This window comes from Mycteria americana, chromosome 12 (assembly GCF_035582795.1).
Source record: "Mycteria americana isolate JAX WOST 10 ecotype Jacksonville Zoo and Gardens chromosome 12, USCA_MyAme_1.0, whole genome shotgun sequence".
NCBI lineage: Eukaryota > Metazoa > Chordata > Aves > Ciconiiformes > Ciconiidae > Mycteria > Mycteria americana.
In genome coordinates this window covers 3,610,451-3,629,719 of record NC_134376.1, presented here as the reverse complement: position 1 = coordinate 3,629,719, position 19,269 = coordinate 3,610,451, and the positions used below count along the sequence as shown (strand labels likewise).

The window sequence follows — 19,269 nt, the reverse complement described above, 5'->3', positions numbered from 1 at the left end:
ACAAAAAAATACTCAGCAGCATTGGCTTTCAGTATCTAGCAGGGGCGGGCCTTTAATCAAACAGAGAGACCCTGGTGTTACATACAGGCACACTGAGGGATGAAGAACAGATGCAATGGAGTCTGTTTTCAGATTTCCATAACAAGTGTGTGTCAGGAGCTGGCAGCTATGAAGACATGTGGCATATGCTGGGTATGCCTGTGCCGCGCCCTGCCCAGGAAGCTGTTTCTTTCGTGGGAGCTCCTCTGATGAGTTACAGACACCGGCAACGGACAGAGCTGCTGTCTTGGGGATGCAGAGGAAGCTCACCTTGACCTTTCCTCCTTGTGGGCTTAAAACTGCTGGTGCTGCACTGCGGCAGGCAGTCCAAGTGAGGAGTTGCCCACGAAGTCGCAGTTCCTCAGCGCGAGGCTGATCCCAGGAAAGGCGTGGTGGCAGGAGGGTGGTTACCGTCCACTGGGTCACGCCAGCAATTCACAGCTGGGCATTCATCTCCTGTGCCCAGCCCAGCAGCCTCAGTCCTGCAACAGCTTGTGTTTTACAGTCGAGCTCTCGGAACAGAGATGAACAAAGAGGGTCCCAGCTGCCGCGCGAGCACGCAGCTCACACAGATCATAGTCATGGGCCCACTCCACACTGCCCCACCGCTGAATCTGGAGGAGAGGAGGAACGCGAGTCAGTTCAGAACTGGATTATACGTAGAGCTGCTCAGCAACTCTCAGCCTCCCTTTTCATGTTTGTGAAACACGGGTAACGCCCCAGGAGCTGTGCTGATCGCTGCCTGCAGGGGTAGGGAGATCTCCAGATGAGTTCAGTGGAAGGACATGCTTCATCTGCACTGGGCTCTGAGGCAAAGCCCCGTAAAAGGAGGATGAAAAGATTCCCATCAACTTCAGCCACTTTTGGGTCAGGGAGAGCTTCACGCCAGGCCAGTTTCCAGCAAGCAAGTTATTAGCTTGGTGTCTACCAAGGCCTCCAGGCTGGGTAACCCACAGCAAGAGAAGCCAGCCATGACTTTGCACTTCAGATTAGAGAGGGAGAAAAGCCACCATCCGAGTTCTGCAAAAAGAAACTGGCAGCCCCGGGAGCACTCTGGGCTGTTGCGCCCATGAGGTTGCTCTACAGCAGCGTGCTCCAAACTCTCTCAAATGGGGAGTCTGGTGGAGTGGAACTTCTCCTGCAATAGCAGGCACTTCCCTTGCCAGTTATTTGTGGTGGGAGATGCATTTGTCATGCTGAGATTATTGCTATTTGAATTATAGGGCTGTTCTGTAACATCATTTACCTGGTATTCTTCCTCCAGGCGAGACAGAAGCACGGCTTTCTCTACTGTAATGTGCCTGTCAATCAGACCCATGGACAGAATCAGAGATTTCAGCTGGGTGATTACATATTCTATACCTGGAAGGGAACAACCCAAAACAAACAAGACTGATGGTTGTTTTCTGCAGCATTACAGCAGCATCTTCACATGCTCTGAAGAGACAGTCGGGGTGTGGTACCTCCTCAGGGATAGTGATACCTCCCACTTGCATCTGGGCACTTAAGCGTCAGATCTGCAGTTAACAGCAGACACAAAGTGCTGTTCTGGCCACTGTCACTGCAGTGACAAAGGCTATGCCTTGGAATCCGCCTCCTTTTATTCTGCCACAAACCTGCCCTGTGCAAAGGGAAGGGATACCCATCCAGGCCCGAGTATTCTGGAGCTCAGCTGAAAGTCCAGGGTGAGAGGGACTTGTGTACTGTTTGGTGATAAAAGAGCTGTCCGCGTCTATAACCACTCCTAGAAAAACACTGTGCAAATGCGTGTGGTGGGCTGTGCCCTGGGAGAACCGTGTCGGCAAAGGACACGGCTGCTGGGCTCAGCTGGTAAAACAGCAGAGCTCTTTCCTGCCACACCACCAGCTACTGGCTTGCAAGACACCCCTCTTCAGGGGAGGAGAGCGAGGGCCTGATGGCTGAGGGACCTGAGCAAATCCCACAGACATGCACAGCCAGGAGGAGGAGGAAAGAAGGGCTCAAAACTCTGAGTTGCTGAGCACTCACGGTTCAGCTCAAGCTGACAGGAAATGTAGCATGCGCATGCACAGGGTCTAAGGAAGGAACTGAAGTCAGACTTGTCCTGCGTCCAGTCTAGGCCAGACCTTGAATTTCAGGTCTAAAGTCGACCAGCTGCCCAGAAGCTCCCCTTCCCCAGGGGAGGCACATGCTTTTCCCTTCCACCCGGCCTGCCCATGTTACAAACTGTGAGGAAAAGAAATAATTCATCAAAAATATCTTTACAGGGGTAACAGAAAGGGCTTTGCAAGTCTGTCCCTCTTGACTTCCCTTAGCTGCTCAGCTAGTGTCTTCTGTGGGTTTCACTGTCTGCTGCTCATTCAAGTCTTGCATTTGAGGACTTGAGCACAGCAAACATTACTCCATTTCTTTATCTTCAGGTGTCATTCAGCAGTATAAAGTAAGATCAAGTGGGCTGTAAGGGTGAAAGAGTGAGGACAGTGCACAGAACCATGGGCACTTGGAGCACTAAACCCCATTTCTCTTCCTGGTAACAGAGCTGGGGACTAAATCACTAGAAAGTTTGGCATTAAAGAAGTTACTCATGCTAGGGTAGAGCAGACAGCTCGCAGGCCAGCACAGTCAGACCCTGAATGCTAATGGCACTAAGAGGAGAGGCCCTACCCGTAACAAATTACAGCTAAGGGACTGGCCTGCGGATTAAAAACATAAACCTCAAACACTCCGATTATCTCAGCGTATCAGCAGGAGAGGGAAAACATTACAGTCACTTTTCTGCCCCGTGGGGAGGAACCGCCTCCTCCACTGGCGCAGCCTGAGCGGAGGGCTCCCCAGCGCAGCCTCTCTCACCTTGCAGGGCCCACATGTTGTAGGATGCCAGATGGCTGGCGAATGTCTCCTTGGTGCTGGCTGGGATGTTTGGCCCCAGGATGCTGGTGGAGGAGCCAATTGCCACGTTGTACCTGGAATGATCACCCGGCCCCTTAGAAAAGCACAGGGCTCGTGAACCTTGCAGTTCCGACAGTCACAAGGACTAGAGCTCCTGGCCTCAGCAGGACAGGGCATAAGCAGACAGAAACATCTTTGACCTCTTACCTTTTCTCAGCCCAGGCGACAATGGGATCCCATTCATTCTTCTGCAGCTCTGCCAAGGCGGCTGGCTCCTCTACACGATAGCTGGGACATTGCAGAACAAAACCACACTGGACATTCACTCCCAGGCTGCCAGACTGCTCCCTGCCAGGCTGGGGCACACCTCTGGGAAGGAAGCTGCACCCCACCAGACCACAGCAAGGGGAACAAGGGCCTACTGTCCACCCTGGCAGCGGCAGCAGTGACTGGGAACGATCCCCCTACTTTTCCCCAAATTCACAGCTTTTTGTCGTTCCAGGAAGGACAATCCTATCTTACTACAAAACAGAGCAGCAAACCTGCCAGCAGAAAATTGCAGGTAGCTCCAAGCCAGCCACAGGATGCACTGAGGTTTAGCGGTTAGAGCAGGGGACATATCCCACCGGAACTCTTTACATGGGGCCACTCCTCCTGCCTCACCTTGCCCAGCAGCTCAGCTCAGCACTCCCCGCTGCCAGCCTGACCAAAGCCACAGAGGCAGATGGGGGAGTCCTGTTCCCCTCTCCCCACAGGAGCTGAGCAGCTGCCAGTGGACACCTCAGAGGCTGGGACTGCGAGACAGAAGCTTGGATATGAACAAGCTTGATCCTGCAGCCCACAGGGACTTTAAGGAACAAAGGGCATTTTGCACTGGTACAAGTAATCTGAGCTGCCTGTACTGGCACAGGAGTACCAGGGACTGGGCTGACAGATTCCCCCAGGCCTTTCAAAGATGTTTTCTTTTCCCCAAGGAGATCTTCATTTCCTGCTGCTCCCGCCCTTGCCCAGCACAGAGGCGTCGAAAACAGAGTTCAACAGAGAACCAGATCCCCATACTCCCTCGTACCTATGCCCTTCTGGCGCAGGGACTTCCACCAGGTTTGCAGACGTAGGACTGCCCTAAACTAATTCAAACCCTCAGGCCAAAACCAGGACAGATCAGAGCCCTGCCATGACTGGATTACGACAGACATTTTTCCTCACTTCCCCCAACCACCCTTCCAAAAACCACACTGTGACAAGACAACCTTGCCTCTGCGCCAGCGGGGCCCCTGTCTCGTACCAGATAGTGTCAGTCTCCAGGAACTTCACAGCCGCACGGATCAGCTGCATTTTGTTTCGCTGCGTGGGATTGTCCAACGCTGTGTTACACAGTGTGGTCTGCAGGATAAAGGCAGTTTAAACCGCTGTTATTCAAGGCTTGGGGAAGCAGCGGCTTCCGTTGTACAAGGCCAAGAAGAAGAGGAATTCGGGGCAGACAGAGAACTGAGGAATGCAGCTAAAAGGGGTGCAGGGCCAGGACGTAGCTCACATAATAGGAATCTTCTCACTGCTTTCAGAAGCGTCAGGAGCAGGCCCATCAAGCACCAGGGGAGAGGGCTCACGGACTGCTCCAGAGCTCATCCCATTTCCTCCTGCCCCTTGCTATCCCCAATAACACTGTCCAGCCCCTTCTCAAGTCCCCCAGTGACACAGATTTGCCCCCAGCCAGTCACCCAGCCAGTATCTAACTGCCCTCACAACCACAAGGTTCTCCCCCGTGCCCAGCCAAAGCCCCAACCTCTTGTCCCCAATTCCAGGGGCATTAGCACAACCTGCTCTCTCCATGTTCTGCATTTGGAGACCGTTCTCATGTCTACACAGTCACCCCAGTTTTACACCAAGCCATGCCAATTCTACTGCACATAGAGCAGGTGAGCTGGTGGAGACAGGACGTGGAAGGAAGCATTCTCAGAAGACGCCCCTGTCTCACACACCCCTCTCGCACAAGGCTTACGCCCCAGAGCAGTTCTCAACCCCAAAGCGGTTCTCAAGCCTTGCTTTGGAATCCATTCTGCCAGTTGGCAAAGCCCTTGCCAGGCGGCAGTGGCCTGGCAAACCCATCTTTAGCCCTTGGCATTTCGATTCCCCGTCTTTAATCCTGACTTCCTTGACGTGACTGCTCCCAACACACCGCGTTCTGCCCCGCTGAGGTCTGGGTGCCCTGACCTGCCGTGCTTACCAGGTGCATAGTGTAGAACTTGATGGTGTCTTTCTGGGAGTCCCATTCTGTTGCCACTGCAATGGCCAAGGCCTCACTGGGGACAGTGAAGAGCTTGGCCTGGGGAGTTTTCAGCTTCCGGTGGTCCAGGTTTATTTCAAAGCCTCCTGGAGAATCAGAGTATAAATCCTGGGGAATCAAAGAGGAGCAGGCACTAAGGAACAACAGACAACCCCACAGCGGGAGCAGACTCAGAGCCGGAGCTGATGGGAGCAAGGGACCAGGGATTCTTGAGTTTCCCACCATCACTTTGACATACTTTTCCCCCACATGGTCTGGGAAGCTGTTTCCCACCACACAGCTTCACGATAGATGAGGAAAGGGCACAGCAGGCTGGTGACAAATACCCCACTCGCACAGCCTGGGTTGTGGGTGTGCCACGCTCTCGCTGAAGAAGCGTGGGGTGATAATACCCCTCCTGGGGACCAGCCCCTCCGTCCTGTCCTGGCGGCCGTACTCACCTTCTCCTTGCGAGATGCTCACGTTCTGGTAAAACCGCTTCCTCTCTGGGGGCAAAAACAGAGCCATTCAGAGGGCAGTTAGAGGAGGTTTGGCCGCTTCCCCTGCTCCCCATCACAGCCCAGAAGACATGGAGGCCTCGGTGCTGTCATAGAATAGTTTGGGTTGGAAGGGACCTTTAAAGGTCATCTAGTCCAAACCCTGTGCAATGAGCAGGGACATCTTCAACCAGATCAGGTTGCTCAGAGCCCTGTCCAACCTGACCTTGAATGTTTCCAGGGATGGGGCATCTACCACCTCTCTGGGCAACCTGGGCCAGTGTTTCACCACCCTCATGGTAAAAAATTTCTTCCTTATATCTAGTCTCAATCTACCCTCTTTTAGTTTAAAACCATTACGCCTTGTCCTATCACAACAGGCCCTGCTAAAAAGTTTGTCCCCATCTTTCTTATCAGCCCCCTTTAAGTGCTGAAAGGCTGCTATAAGGTCTCCCTGGAGCCTTCTCTTCTCCAGGCTGAACAACCCAACTCTCTCAGCCTTTCTTCATAGGAGAGGCGTTCCAGCCCTCTGATCATCTTCGTGGCCCTCCTCTGGACCCCTGGACTCGCTCCAACAGGTCCATGTCCTTCTTATGTTGGGGGCCCCAGAGCTGCAGGTGGGGTCTCCCCAGAGCGGAGTAGAAGGGCAGAATCCCCTCCCTCGACCTGCTGGCCGTGCTTCTTGTGATGCAGCCCAGGATACGGTTGGTCTTCTGGGCTGTGAGCGCACATTGCTGGCTCATGTCCAGCTTTTCACCCACCAGTACCCCCAAGTCCTTCTCCACAAGGCTGCTCTCAATCCCTTCATCCCCCAGCCTGTATTGATACCGGGGGTTGCCCTGACACAGGTGCAGGACCCCGCACTTGGCCTTGTTGAACCTCATGAGGTTCACATGGGCCCACTTCTCCAGCTTGTCCAGGTCCCTCTGGATGGCATCCTGTCCTTCTGGCGTGTCAACCGCACCATTCAGCTTGGTGTCATCTGCAAACTTGCTGAGGGTGCACTCGATCCCACTGTCTCTGTCATTGCTGAAGATATTAAACAGTACTGTCGAGGTGGCCTGGCCACAAAAATCCTGCCCATTCATCCACAGCTTCCAAGCACCACACCATTTCAGCGAGCTCCACTCAAGTGGAGAAGCACCACGAAACTGGTGAAAAAAAACAGTGCTGCTGTGCACAATTGGCAAGTGAACGGGACCAGCTTGACTTTGCTTCCACCAGCCCAGGCTGGGCTCTCAGCTCCCTTCCAACTGGCCTGCACCAAGTTTCTACAGAGCCTGGCAGGGGTGGTTTCCAATAGTGGTTTCCACTCTGGGCTCAATCTTTCAAGGTTTTCCCACTGCAATCACGTTTGACAAATAATCCTTGAACCGCCTTGGCTAACTCTCTCTCCCTGCTTGCTCTCAGAGCAATGAGAAACCCATCTCCCTCATTCTCTGCTTTGACCAACACCTCGCTGGAAGAACCACAGCTGCCAGCAGGCTCAGAGCACGCAGGGGCAAGGATGCTGTTCCCTCCACTACCACTGGACACGTCGCACACGCTGCAGCATGCCACTGAGTCACCAGGGCAGGAACCACCTCCCGCAGCCACCCCACACATCCCGCTCCAGCTCGGGAGTATGCCTGCTCCACCAGCAAGGTGAGCCTGAGGGAACTGCAGGTCTCTGTTTTAAGAGCAGCTTCCTCTCCTACCAGCACTGCTTCCTGCACTCCCAACACCTGAGAGTCGGATTACCCGTGTTGCAAAAGCTTGTATCTCTCACGCAAGGCAGGAAGAATCCGCAAGCCATTCCCCTGGGACAGCAACCAGACCGTAAATCCTGAATCCATAAATCTACCTTGTGAAGGGTGAAGCAAGCAGGCCAGGCTGCAGGTTTGTTATTTTAGGCTAAAAAAAGCACGTTCCCGCTGGGGAAACGGAAAAGGATTTGCTCAGGCTCAGTGACCTGCAAGCTTCGGGGCCTCAGAAAAACCCATACTGTTGAAGCACAGTTCTGAAAAGATTAACATGTGTGTACCCCAGGGGAGTCCTGAGTCATGTCAGTGGGCTCCTGACACCCTGCGATGAGTCACTGCGACTCTGCAGCCTCACCTCAGACAGAATGAGACTAATTTTACCATCCTCAAACCCACACGTTTCCAGCAAAATCTGTGGAGGGGATACATGTCCCAGAACGTGCCTGAACCACTCCGGCTGGGTCCCATCCCCCCCAAATCCCTAAAAAACTACCAAAACACAAAAGCTAACTGGTGCACTGAGGACTTGGCCGTGCTGTCAGCGATTCCCCCCTCTGAAACCCCGCTAATACCAGGAGAAGGGCTCGGGGGGAGGCCCAGCACCCAGTCACGTCACGGAAAGGCCGTGGGGAGCCCAGACCCCGCGGGGCTGCACTGGCAGCGCTGCCTGCCCCGCCGGGGGGGATGTGACCGTGTCCCATATTTCCACCCACCCTGAGGGCGCCGAGCCCAGCCCCCCCCTGGCCCGGGGTGACCTTGAGGGGTGTCACCGGGAGGGGAGGTGGCCCAGCGGGACCAGCCCCACCGGGCCAGGGACGGGCCCCCCTCCCCGAAGGGGGCTGGAGAGGCCCCGGGCGGCCCGGCGCTCCCTCACCTGCCGGTGGGGCGTAGGTCCGGCCCCCGCCCGGCCCCACCGGGCCGCTCCCGCCGGCGACAGGAGGCGGTCGGGGGAGCCGGGACGGCGGGGAACGGCCTTGCAGCAGCCGGCAGCAGCCGCGCCACATCGCGGCGAGGGATGAGGAGGACGAGGAGGAAGAAGAAGAGGAGGAGGAGGAGGAGGAGCCGCCGCCCTCCCGCCTCAGCGCGGCTCCGCGGGCGCCGCCATGCTGCCGCGACAGCAGCCAATCCGCGCCGCGAACGCGTTTTGCCCCTTCGGCCGCCCCGTCCCGCCAGGCAAAACAAAAACTACATTTCCCAGCAGCGCCCGCGGCCGCGCCTGCCGGGAGGAAGCGCGTGCCTCGCGGCCGCTGCCAATCGGCGCGCGGCACCGCCCCTTGCGCAGCGCCCGCGAGGGCCAATGGGAGCGCGCGGAGGCGCTGCCGGGAGGCCCTGAGCCAGGCGGCGGCGGCCTCGGCGTGCGGGGAGCGGAGCGAAGCGGAGCGGAGCGGGCGGCGCCTCCGGCCGCGCTCGGCCCCGGCCACGCTGGCGCCCGGGGACCCTCCCGAGATGCCGGTGCGGAGCGAGCGGTGCCGCGCGGGCGGGGCGGCGGGCTCGGCCTCTTCGCCGCCCTCCGGGGCGGCCGCCAGCAGCCTGGTGCCGCCGCCCCCCATCAACACGGCGCAGCCCGGCGTGGCCACCTCGCTGCTCTACAGCGGCGCCAAGTTCCGCGGGCAGCAGCGCAGCAAGGGCAATGCCTACGAGGTGGAGGTCGTCATGCAGGTGAGGGGCCCGGCGGCGGCCGCCTCCCCCCCGGGCCCGGTGCGGCGGGGCCCCGCTCTCCTCAGGCCGCGGTCGCCGCTCCCGCCCCGCCGGTCCCCTCAGGCGGCGGTCGCCCCACCTAATTCCCTCCCGGCCCCCGAAGGCCGCGGTCGTCCGGTCTCCCGCCCTCTCAGGCCCAGTCACTTTTTCTCTTCGCCCGGTCTCCCGGCTGCTGCCGCCGTCCCCGTTCCCCTCAGGCCACGGTTGCCGGCCCCCCCCCGGCTCGGGTCGGTGTCTGCCTTCCCCCAATCCCCTCAGAACCCAGATGTTGTTGTGCCACCCCCCAGTCCCTATGCCCTGAGCCCCAGCGAGGCCTGTGGCTGAGGTGGGGAAGACCCCTTTCCCTTAGCCCCAGCGTCCCCGTTCCCCTGTGCCCCGGTGAGGTGCAGCCAGGGTGGCGGAGGCCTCGGGGAGACCCTTCCCCTCAGGCCTGGAAAGGCTCCTGGTCCTCCTTGTCCCTGCTCCCCTCTGACCTGGCTGTGATTCCCCTGGTTCCATCAAGCCTGGTAATGGCTGTGACTCCTCAGGCTCTGGAGGGATCTCTATCCCCCTGTGCGCTTTCCCTTCCTTTCAGAATCAGGGGAAAAAACCCTGCCCTGTTCCCCTCAGGCCCCAGGAGAGAATCCTTTCCCTCAGGGCTAGTGAGGCCCAGGGCCACTTCCTTGCTCCCTTTCCCTCAAACCCTGAGGAAGGCCCACTAAAGCCTTTCCCCCCCACCTCTTTGCCCCATTCCCCTTGAGCCTGGCAAGGTTCACAACCTGGGATCCTTCCCCCGTTCCCTTCAGGCTCTGGAGTAGCCGTGCACCTCCGTGCCGCAGGGTGGAAGGGTAAGAGCCCAGCTTAGAGTGGGTGGTGTCCTGGGAAGCCCTTACCGGCGGGACAGCCTGTATTTCAGGCCTGGCTGGAAATCGGCGTGGATCCAGACCCTGGCTGGCAGAGCATGGCCTGGTTGGACCTGGGACCCAGGGTTCCCCATCCCTGGGGTGTCGGAGGCTCCCCCACGCTGAGCAGGGAGCCTGGGACGAAGTGCGGTGGTTCGTCTGTGGCAGGAATGCAGCCAGACAGCTGTAGTGCCCAGCTGTGCTGGGGAATTGGGACGCTGGCTCGTGTGGCTTTCCCATTCCTCCCTGCAGTCATTGTCACCCTGCGTGCTTTATTTTTAGTCCTAGGCATTGGCACGATGGCTTTGGGCAGAGCTGGCAAGGTGTGGAGTCATTAGTATGCAGGCAAGCCAGACATCTGATACATGCTTTCCTATAGAGCACCCTGCGAGTCACAGCTTTGTTCCCAGTTTGGTGGCACGGGATCTGGGGGACCGTGATTGAGCACGTAGCAAGCGCAGTGATGAAGCTTGACGTGTGTGCCGGCGTTGTGGAGTAGTGTCAGAGCCCCAGGGTCAGCAGATGGGGTAGCGTTTGAACTGGACCGTCTGTTTTCACATACGGTCCTTCGCTTGTCAACACCACAAGCGTACCTGGTATGGTTTGCCGTGGTGGGGACATCCTATGGCTGATGAGCTTCACTGCATGCTGCCTTCTCGCAGGGGCTGGCTGTGGCTTTGTGCTAAAAATGCTGCTGTTTTGCGCGTGTCAGCTGAGAAGAGGTGGCTGCCTGCTCTCCCTGTGCTGAGCGCAGAGAAACGTCGCTTTTCTTTGATCACAGGTGGGGAAGATTCATCTTCTCACAGTTGATGTTTGCACTTCCCCAAATAACTCGCTTCTTGCTTTGAAAACTGATCTGGAGATGTCGGGGAAAAGCTTGGAAAACCCCCTGGTTTTAAAGATGCTTGGAACAGACGCAGCCCCCTGCCTAGCTTCTGCACAGCAGAAGTAGCGAGATGCAGCCCTGTAACTCAAAAGAAGGGTGGCATAAAAGCCTTAGATCTGGGAGAAAGGCCTCTTTCAAAACGCACAAGGCATCGTCTGGCTTCTGAGCAGGCTTTGGCGTGCGCCGTGCCGGGTACTAGGCAGAGAGTACAGGTAGTGTGTTAGAGAGGTGTGGGTCAGGCCTGTTAAATAAGCAGACGGTGAAGCTCAGGGCCATGCTTTCTTCCTCTAGCCGGAATTATCTCCAGTAAATAGATGCTTTTTACTCTTCCCTCACCTGAATGCCAGTTTGTGACTGGGGAATGTGGGGGCTGGGAGTGTGGGTGATTCTGCCAGTGGTGCTCTCACTTGGAGAAACCTGTGAGTCTGCTTCCTTCTGGGTGGAGATGGGGGGGTTTGCTTCCCATTAGAGATCTCTGGGCAGAGGGTGCTGCCTGAGTGTGATGGTGCTGGAAGCAGGGAGGGTGTTGTCAAGCCTGGGATGTGGGGGCTGTCGGAGGTGAGATGGGCACCTGTAAATGATCTTTCTGAGTGGTTCCCAGCCATGGGGAAGGGCTGCCAGTGTGAGCGTTGGGCAGTAAGCTGGACAGTCTGTACCAGCTGAAGCTGAAATTAGCCTTGGAGGGGTTAGAAACTGCTTTGGATCAATTGGGTGCCTTCATGCCTATGCTTATGGTTGGACTTTGTACTCTTTTCTAGCATGTGGATATGGAAAACTCCTATCTCTGTGGATACTTGAAGATTAAAGGCCTTACAGAGGTGAGTGTTAACTGCAAAACAACAAGAAAAGGTGCTGTGTAAAGGGTTTTCTTTTTCCTGGTGGGGTGGGAGAAGCTGTCACCAGAAATAGGAAGTGGAGGGATTGAGCATACAGTAAATTTGACCACTAAGTAGTTTAATAGCTTCAATCTGTTGTTCTTGGCATGTTGAGCAAGTACGATGGGCCAGTATGGATGGGAGTCCTGAACGAGGGAAGCTTATCTGGCATCCCTTAAGGTCTGAGCAGAACTGAGTCTGACCCTGCAGTCAGCTTTAGGCACTCTACCAGTGGTGGTGTGTTGCTGAAAGAAAATAAACCATGACCCTAACAGTCAGATCTTTACATACTTCCTTCCCTATCTATCCTCTAAGAGCTGCTTGTGGTGCCGGACAGTCAGTGAGAACTGTCTCCCGGGGTGATGCTTCTTTCGGCGGCAGTGCACCGCATGTCTGACATTACACGGGAGCGCTTGGAGAAGCTCGCTCACCCCAGCTGAGCCTGCTGTTCTCTGCCTGCGTTCTGCTAATTCGGTGCCAATGCAAAGCTGAAGAGGAACACCTTCTCCCCTGCTGGGGTGGCTTAATCCAGCCCCTGGGCTTTGTAGCAGTCATGCAGCAATCGCTGGGTATCCGCTGGGGAGCAGTGGTGGCTGTAAACGGTCACTTGTGATCGTCCAGCTGGGGGCTTCCCCACAGTTCAGCTCTGACACGGCTCCTTCTGGTTTCATGAAGTGAATAGGGAGGCAGAGAGAGGCTGGAATAAGAGGGTGGAGGCTGTGCGTGTGTACGTACGAGTCAGACTTTAAGAGGTGCAGGGCAGGACGAGTCAGCGTGCTGCTTGGAGGGACGGGAGCACCGACCTCGGATTGTCCGGAGCTCTTGCTGCGAGATGCTGCTTTTTGCCGAGTGCGTGCACCTCTGTCTGCGTTTGGGTTTCTGTCTCTAGGTGACAAATCTTCTGACCTCCTGTTCGTCTCTCTTCTCTCCTAGGAGTACCCAACCCTCACCACTTTTTTTGAAGGGGAAATAATCAGTAAAAAGCACCCTTTCTTAACGCGCAAGTGGGATGCTGACGAAGATGTGGATCGTAAACACTGGGTAAATAAATCGGGGGGGAAGATGCAGTCCTGGCTGAATAGCTGATTTGGAGATGAGGTGCAGTGTGTGCCCATGCAAGAGCTGTCAAAAGGGCCTGGAAACCTCTCCTTTTTGGGTGTGTCGCTCCTCCTCCCGTGGGGATGTTTGCAACTAGAGGTCCCTTCAGGAGGCTGTTGGCTGTGATCCATGAGAAGGGCGTCTTGCTTTCCACTTGCTGTCCCTGGGGTTGGAAGGGAGCAGGAGCAATCCCTGTCTCTTGACCCCCTAGGAGAACACAGTCCTTATTTTGAAGACTCATTGCAAAATGGAGTGGAGAAGGGGGGAGGAGCCCCTCTGGCACAGGCAGGGCAGTTGGTACCTGTGTCTCAGCCACCTCAGGCCTCTGCTCAGGACAGGGTGTGTCTGCCACTGTGCTCTGGATCAGGGACACAGCAGCCAGCTGATTGCCTCCCCGCTTTGACCTTTGCTGTTGTTTGTCAGACTTTGATGTTTATTATGTTTCTGTCAAAATATCTTCCTCTGGAAGTGTCAGAGCTTCTCCAGCCAGGCTGGATATGGCTGTGGACGTCTGGTAATCCTCTGTGTTCCCCTGTGCTAGTCCTGGGGTGTGCGTTTAGCACTGCTCCAGGGAAAGAGCAGCCCCTTTGGTGAGGAGGTCCTGTGCCATAGCAGTTCTTCCCTCCTAAATAGCATCTGGCACTAGTGAGCTCTACTCCTGGAATAAGCATCCTGGTTTCTTTTCTTTTTTGTTTCAGGGGAAGTTCCAGGCTTTTTACCAGTATGCAAAAACATTTAACTCTGATGACTTTGATTATGAGGATCTGAAAAATGGGGACTATGTCTTCATGAGATGGAAGGTAAACTCTGCATGTCTCCTTCTCTGATGAACTGCTTACAAGCAACTGACAGAGGCTTGTGGTGCCTGAAAGCTTTTTCAGCTACACTGGTTTAATGAAAGGTCTGACCCTACCAACCTCGTAACCCACCATACTTGCAAATTCCAGTGTGACTCCTGTCTAGCCAGCTAATTGCATCCTTAAGGGCTGCAGTCACGGCTAAAAACACAACAGGAAAATCTTGCTTGGTGGTGCTCCAGAAGATGAGAGAATCAGTGTCTTCGGTCCCTGTGCGGGGCCTGTGTGTTTTTACAGAATCACAGAATTGTATAGGTTGGAAAAGACCTTTAAGATTGAGTCCAACCGTAAACCTAACACAACCAAGACCACCACTACACCATGTCCCTAAGCACCTCATCCAAACGTCCTTTAAATCCCTCCAGGGATGGCGACTCAACCACTGCCCTGGGCAGCCTGTTCCAGTGCTTGAGAACCCTTTCAGTGAAGTAAAATTTCCCAATATCCAGTCTAAAATATCCTGGCCAGTCTGCACCTCTCTGCTCTTCAGCTGGATCGATTCCTCCTTCTTTACGCAAGCTTTGTGCAGCTGTGATGGGAGGAAATCACAGAATCACAGAAAGGTTTGGGTTGGAAGGGACCTTTAAAGATCATCTAGTACATGCCTCCTCCTCTGCCATGGGCAGGGACATCTTCTGGTTGCTTAAAGCCCCAGCCAACCTGACCTTGAACAATTCCAGGGGATGGGGTATCCACAACTTCCCTGGGCAACCTGTTCCAGTGTCTCACCACCCTCATAGTAAATAATTTCTTCCTTCTATTTAATCTAAAGCTACCCTCTTTTAGTTTAAAACTGTTACCCCTTGTCCTATCACTGCAGGCCCTGGTAAAAAGTCTCTCTCCATCTTCCTTATAAGCCCCCTGTAAGTATTGAAAGGCTGCAATAAGGTCTCCTCAGAGCCTTCTCTTCATCATCAGGCAGCTCTGATTCCCGATTTTGCAATTGGCTTCTGGTTTGCAGCGGGCAGCTGAACTGAAACTGATCTTGTGTATTCTTAAAACTGGTTCTGTTCTCTGTTGTCTGCTTCCCTGTAAGATGCCTCCAGTGGCAGGTAGTGAAAGAACGCACCGGTCTCTCTGGTCTGGGCTGCTGCGAGTGCAGGGAATGCTCAGCCAGGAATGCCTTCGTGTTAATGGGTGCCAATATTCAGTTTGGGAGGGCAGGTTGAGGGGAGGGGGTAGTATTTGGCCAGCATTTTAAAACACAGTCTGTGTTTTGTGTGCAGGAACAGTTCCTAGTCCCAGATCACACTATCAAAGACATCAGTGGTGCTTCCTTTGCTGGTTTCTATTACATCTGCTTCCAGAAGTCAGCAGCATCTATAGAGGGCTATTACTACCATAGGAGTTCAGAATGGTAAGGAAGCTTCCTTCCTCCTGCGGACTGAAGGGTGGCTCCTCAAACTAAGCAGTGACTCCTCTTCTGCTTGTCTGCAGCCTTGGGAGTGTCCAGGCGGTGCTTTTCTGGGCTGGGAAGGAGGTTCAGTCTGGCGGCTGGACCTCAGGGCAGAAGGGAGGGTGTGTGTGCCATGCTTGGCCAGAGCAGGCTAGCGCAGCCCTTCTGTGTGGTATAAAGTGCTGCCCTTCTTGCACGGCTGGGATAATCGGGCTGGCAACGTGGCGCAAGGGAGATACAAGGTCCGGATATGTGCTGTGGCCCAGTGAAGCAATGGTGTGGTGACTCAGTGAGGTACGTTGGGAGGCAGACGCCAGCTTTGCTCAGTGATTGAAGCTTTAAGCTTCTCCACACCTTGGCCCTTCAGAGGATGTCAGAGGGGCCTTCGAGAAGGAGCTTGGTGCTTTCTCACATATAACAGCTTGGCTGTTGCTCTCTTCACGCAGAAATCTTGTTAGGCCAGTCCTTTGTAGTCCATGGTCCTTGGGGTGTTGCTGTAAGACACAGGGAACAGTCAAAGTTAATTGGTTGGTTTCTTGTGAAAGCCATGTGACAAGTAGCTGTGGAGAGCTCTTTTCCCTCCGACAGCCTTGGATATTTGTCACATGCAGCAAGTTAATCTGTAGGGTGGCTGGAAGCTCTCGGGGGGGAGGGAAGGTACCTGGGAGGCTTTCAGACGAATCCCCTCGAGCTAAGCTTTGAAAGACCCAAGTGTAATTTGCAGTTGTAGCAAACACTGTTTGAACATGAAAGTTGTTGAACTTCAAAAGGTGTCCAAAAACCACAGTCAGCCCACCTCGAACGTAGCCTGGCTGCAGGTAGCTCAAAGGCACGGGAATGGAAATGAGGAACGATGCCGAGTCCTCACGGGGTTTTGGCACCATGGGTAAGTGGGTGTTGGGTGCCTGAACATCTCTGAGACTTGACTCTGAGACTGTAGAGGGGAAGAGAGGAGCCAGCCACCAGGATGTCTGCTCTGTGGCCTGCCAAGCAGGAGCCGTTGGTGCTGGGGGAGTTCTGTTGCTCTATGTAATCCTCTCATCTGTCTTTTCCCTCTCTCCCAGGTATCAGTCATTGAATTTAACTCACGTTCCTGAGCACAGCGCTCCTATCTACGAATTCCGATGACAGCTGTCCAGAACTGATACCGCACAGAAGCAAACTGGGCAGGAGAGCATGGCCTGCCAGGAGAACTGTGTCCCTGTCGGAGCACGGGAATGCACGCTTCTCTCCTGCCCCTCGGACTCGCGAGAGAGAGCCTGAATGTTAACCCACCCAGCCCAAGGAGCGTGGCTGCTGGAGCTTGATTCTCCCTCCTGTCGAGTGGCGATTTGATCTTTAATCTGGTTTTAAGCTACCTTTAAATGCACTTTCTTATTGCACAGCTAGTTTCTCTATCACTGAAATTCCTCCCAGCTCTCCTCTGGAAGCTGTTTCTCAGTAGCTGGAATCAGTGGTCTGTCCTCTGAGTAATAAGAAAATATAAGCTCGGTGCTTATATTTTCATTGTTACAGCCTGATATGGGTTGAAATCGCCAGGACTCAGGTTTGTTGCCCAGATTGCCAGCTCTGATGCTCCCAGAGCTGGGTCCCGTGTGTGAGGCTCTGCTTGGCAGAGCGCTGCTCAGCTGCAGAGTCTGTTGGGGGAGTGTTGGCTGAGACAGATAAGGCTTGAACGAGTCTTTGCTTCGCGCTGGCTAACAAGGTTAGCCGGAGCTGCAGATCTTTCAGGAACGCCGGCCCTTTGGAGCTGGGAGCTGTCCTGGTGTCTGGATACGCCACTGGGAATTAATTTGATGTATGGACTTCCAGGCTCTCAGTAAAGTGGATCTGAACTCTGCTTATAGGTGTATATTTGCTCTTTACTTAAGTTAAGGGTAAAAAAGAAAAAAAAAAAAAAGAAAAAGGAAAAAAAGAGACTTTTATTAAAAAAAATATTTTTATGGTTCCTTTTCTGAAGGACCCTATGGCAAATGCACAAGTACTCCATTACATTTTACCGTTTTCACATTGAAAACCGGGAATGTCTGCATTAGTTTTTATATACGTGTATGTAATCAGCTAGCCGCTTTGGGAAAGTAATGGGAGTGCAAGTGTTGAGCAGCATCGCAGGGACAGCTCTGGTCTGTTCAGCATTTGTACTCGCTCTTCGTGCTTCACCAACACCACTGCTTGATACCTTTTTACAAGGCAAAAAACAAAAAAGAAAAAAAAAAAAACCCCAACACCCCCCCCGCCCCCCGTAGCTCTCCTCTGACTTTGAAATGTTTCAAGTGATATAACTTAAGGCTTGTGTGCCAAAGTGTGTCTGTATGCGCGTGTGGTTTTTTTAAAGACATTTTAAAAGTTGGCCTCGGTTGTATATTTAATGTGACAGTCCCACTTGCGGGGCTTTTGTGAGAGTTTATTTTGCGTTTTTCTGGCTGTTTTAAAAACAACCCCCTTAGCGCGTGACACAAGCCTGCTTTAACCGGGTGGGTGTTGAGGACGGGTTTGCCGCCTGGGAGAGGGAAGCGAAGCCTCTGTGTGCCTAGCACCAAGGTGGTTTGGGTTTTCTTCTTTTTAACTAACTTTCTTCCTTTCGACAGCATGTCTGTCTGGTTTATTGCAGCAGCTGGATCGCTAGTTTAAGCCTTAACGAGAAAGTATTCAGGTCTCAGTGAGTCCGTTTCCTCTATTCCGAGTTGGGATCTTGTGTGATCAGAGAAGCGGCCGGGCTGGTCTCAGGAGATGATGCGGAAAGCACCCTCCTCGTGCGTGCTGTTTGCCGCGGATGAATCCTTTTCCCCAGCACAAATGGAGAGAGACCTGCTTACGGGAGAAGGGGGGAGATCCGGCACTTCCGTGGGGCAGAAGCCTGGCCACTGTGCCAGCGATGAAGGAAGCACGTGCCGTTGTCTTGGCTGTTGCGGGTAGATTTGTAGAGTAGCGCGAAGGCAAGCGGGGAGAGCGATTTGAGGTGCGAAGGGAGAGTGACTGCGAGCAGAGCAGTTGGGAAGCGGATTCCCATTTTATTCTGCTCCTCTTGGAGAAACTTGTCCCCTTTGGCAGGGGGGAGAGGGGTTTCCTCACAGGAGGTGTTGGGAGATGTCCTGGTTTTGGAGGCGAAAGCCGGTGGTGCCGCTCCGCTGTGACCAACCGCGGGGGCGAAGCCTCTTCCCAGGCGCTGTGTGGGCAACGGGGACGTGGCTCCGCCGGCTGTCTGCAGCCCTCCGGAGCTGTCTGTGTGCAATATTGGTGGCGGCACTGGTCTCCTTGCGCTCCCCAGGGCTGTCAGTGCCAGCGTGACACTTGGGTTTCTGAGTGCTTTAGTTGAATTGACACTGTGGTCGTTGGCAGAAGCTGGGTTAGGAACGGTCCTGGGGTTGTTTAATATGTATAACTACCCCAAAACTGCTCTTGAAGTTTTTCCTCTGAGACTCGATATGTTGCGAGAAGGGTGGGGAAGGAGCGTCCTGCTCTCTGCCTGTCTCCTTCTGTCTGTCCTGAAGCCAATTTCGGCTGAAATCCAAAACCGGCGGGTGATGCCGCCCCGTGGGACGCGTGTGACGGGCGCAGAGCAGGTCCTGGAGCCGAGAGGTTTGCAGGGGCCGTCGGTGTTCAGAGCTTCCCTCCTCTAAAACCTTCGTTTTGGTTTTCTTTTTCTTTGACTCGTTTGATGAGCTAAGGAGAGATGTTACGTACGTCGTGGTGTGGTGAGAGGGAACTGACCGGGGGAGGAGCTGGGGTGCGGAGGCAAGAAATGGGGTATTTGGTCTTGGAAGAGGTTGCGATGTCTCTTTTTAACGGCGCTGGCTGCAGAAGGGGTGTACCTGCGGGCAGACGGGGCAGGGGCTGAGGAGGCATTTTGTGGAGCGATCAGCGTCCAAATTAAACATGAAATGTATTTAAGGGGTCTGTGTCCGTGTGTGTTTTGTCAACCAAAGCGTTTCTCTGTTCCGCGGGAGAGCTGTGCTTCATTTTCCCCCCTCGAGGGTTTCTCCAGGAATCCAATAAGCTGCTGATTGCCTTAAATGCAGGATCCGGCCTTAATTAGAGGAGCAGGAGGGGGCAAGGCCTGGTGTGGGGGGCTCCCTCTGAAACCCACCTGGTTCCTTAGAGCTCTCCCTATAAGCAGCTCCCGTTAGCCCCCTCCTCAGCCTCATTTCCCGGGCAGCTCGGGCTGCCAG

At 54.6% G+C, this 19,269-nt stretch overlaps 2 protein-coding genes across 3 annotated transcripts; one reads left to right on the top strand and one right to left on the bottom strand.

The window, feature by feature from the left end:
* Positions 1-4: 4 nt before the first annotated feature.
* On the bottom strand, positions 5-8,554 carry ATPAF2 (ATP synthase mitochondrial F1 complex assembly factor 2). 2 transcript variants are annotated; one of them, XM_075514813.1, is made up of 8 exons: positions 8,284-8,540; positions 5,632-5,774; positions 5,132-5,277; positions 4,193-4,290; positions 3,115-3,195; positions 2,869-2,981; positions 1,286-1,401; positions 5-653 (listed from the first exon to the last, which is right to left on the bottom strand). In XM_075514813.1, exons 2-8 carry the CDS (start codon positions 5,696-5,698, stop codon positions 516-518), a joined length of 759 nt encoding a protein of 252 aa, XP_075370928.1. In that variant the 5' UTR covers positions 5,699-5,774; positions 8,284-8,540; the 3' UTR covers positions 5-515. The 2 variants fall into 2 exon arrangements, with proteins under 2 accessions (XP_075370928.1, XP_075370926.1); XM_075514811.1 differs by having other exon boundaries at positions 6-653; positions 5,632-5,676; positions 8,284-8,554.
* A 153-nt stretch (positions 8,555-8,707) lies between these two features.
* GID4 (GID complex subunit 4 homolog) lies at positions 8,708-18,992 on the top strand. The gene is made up of 6 exons (XM_075514814.1): positions 8,708-9,068; positions 11,633-11,692; positions 12,683-12,790; positions 13,546-13,647; positions 14,931-15,061; positions 16,165-18,992. Exons 1-6 carry the CDS (start codon positions 8,856-8,858, stop codon positions 16,226-16,228), a joined length of 678 nt encoding a protein of 225 aa, XP_075370929.1. The 5' UTR covers positions 8,708-8,855; the 3' UTR covers positions 16,229-18,992.
* Positions 18,993-19,269: the final 277 nt, after the last annotated feature.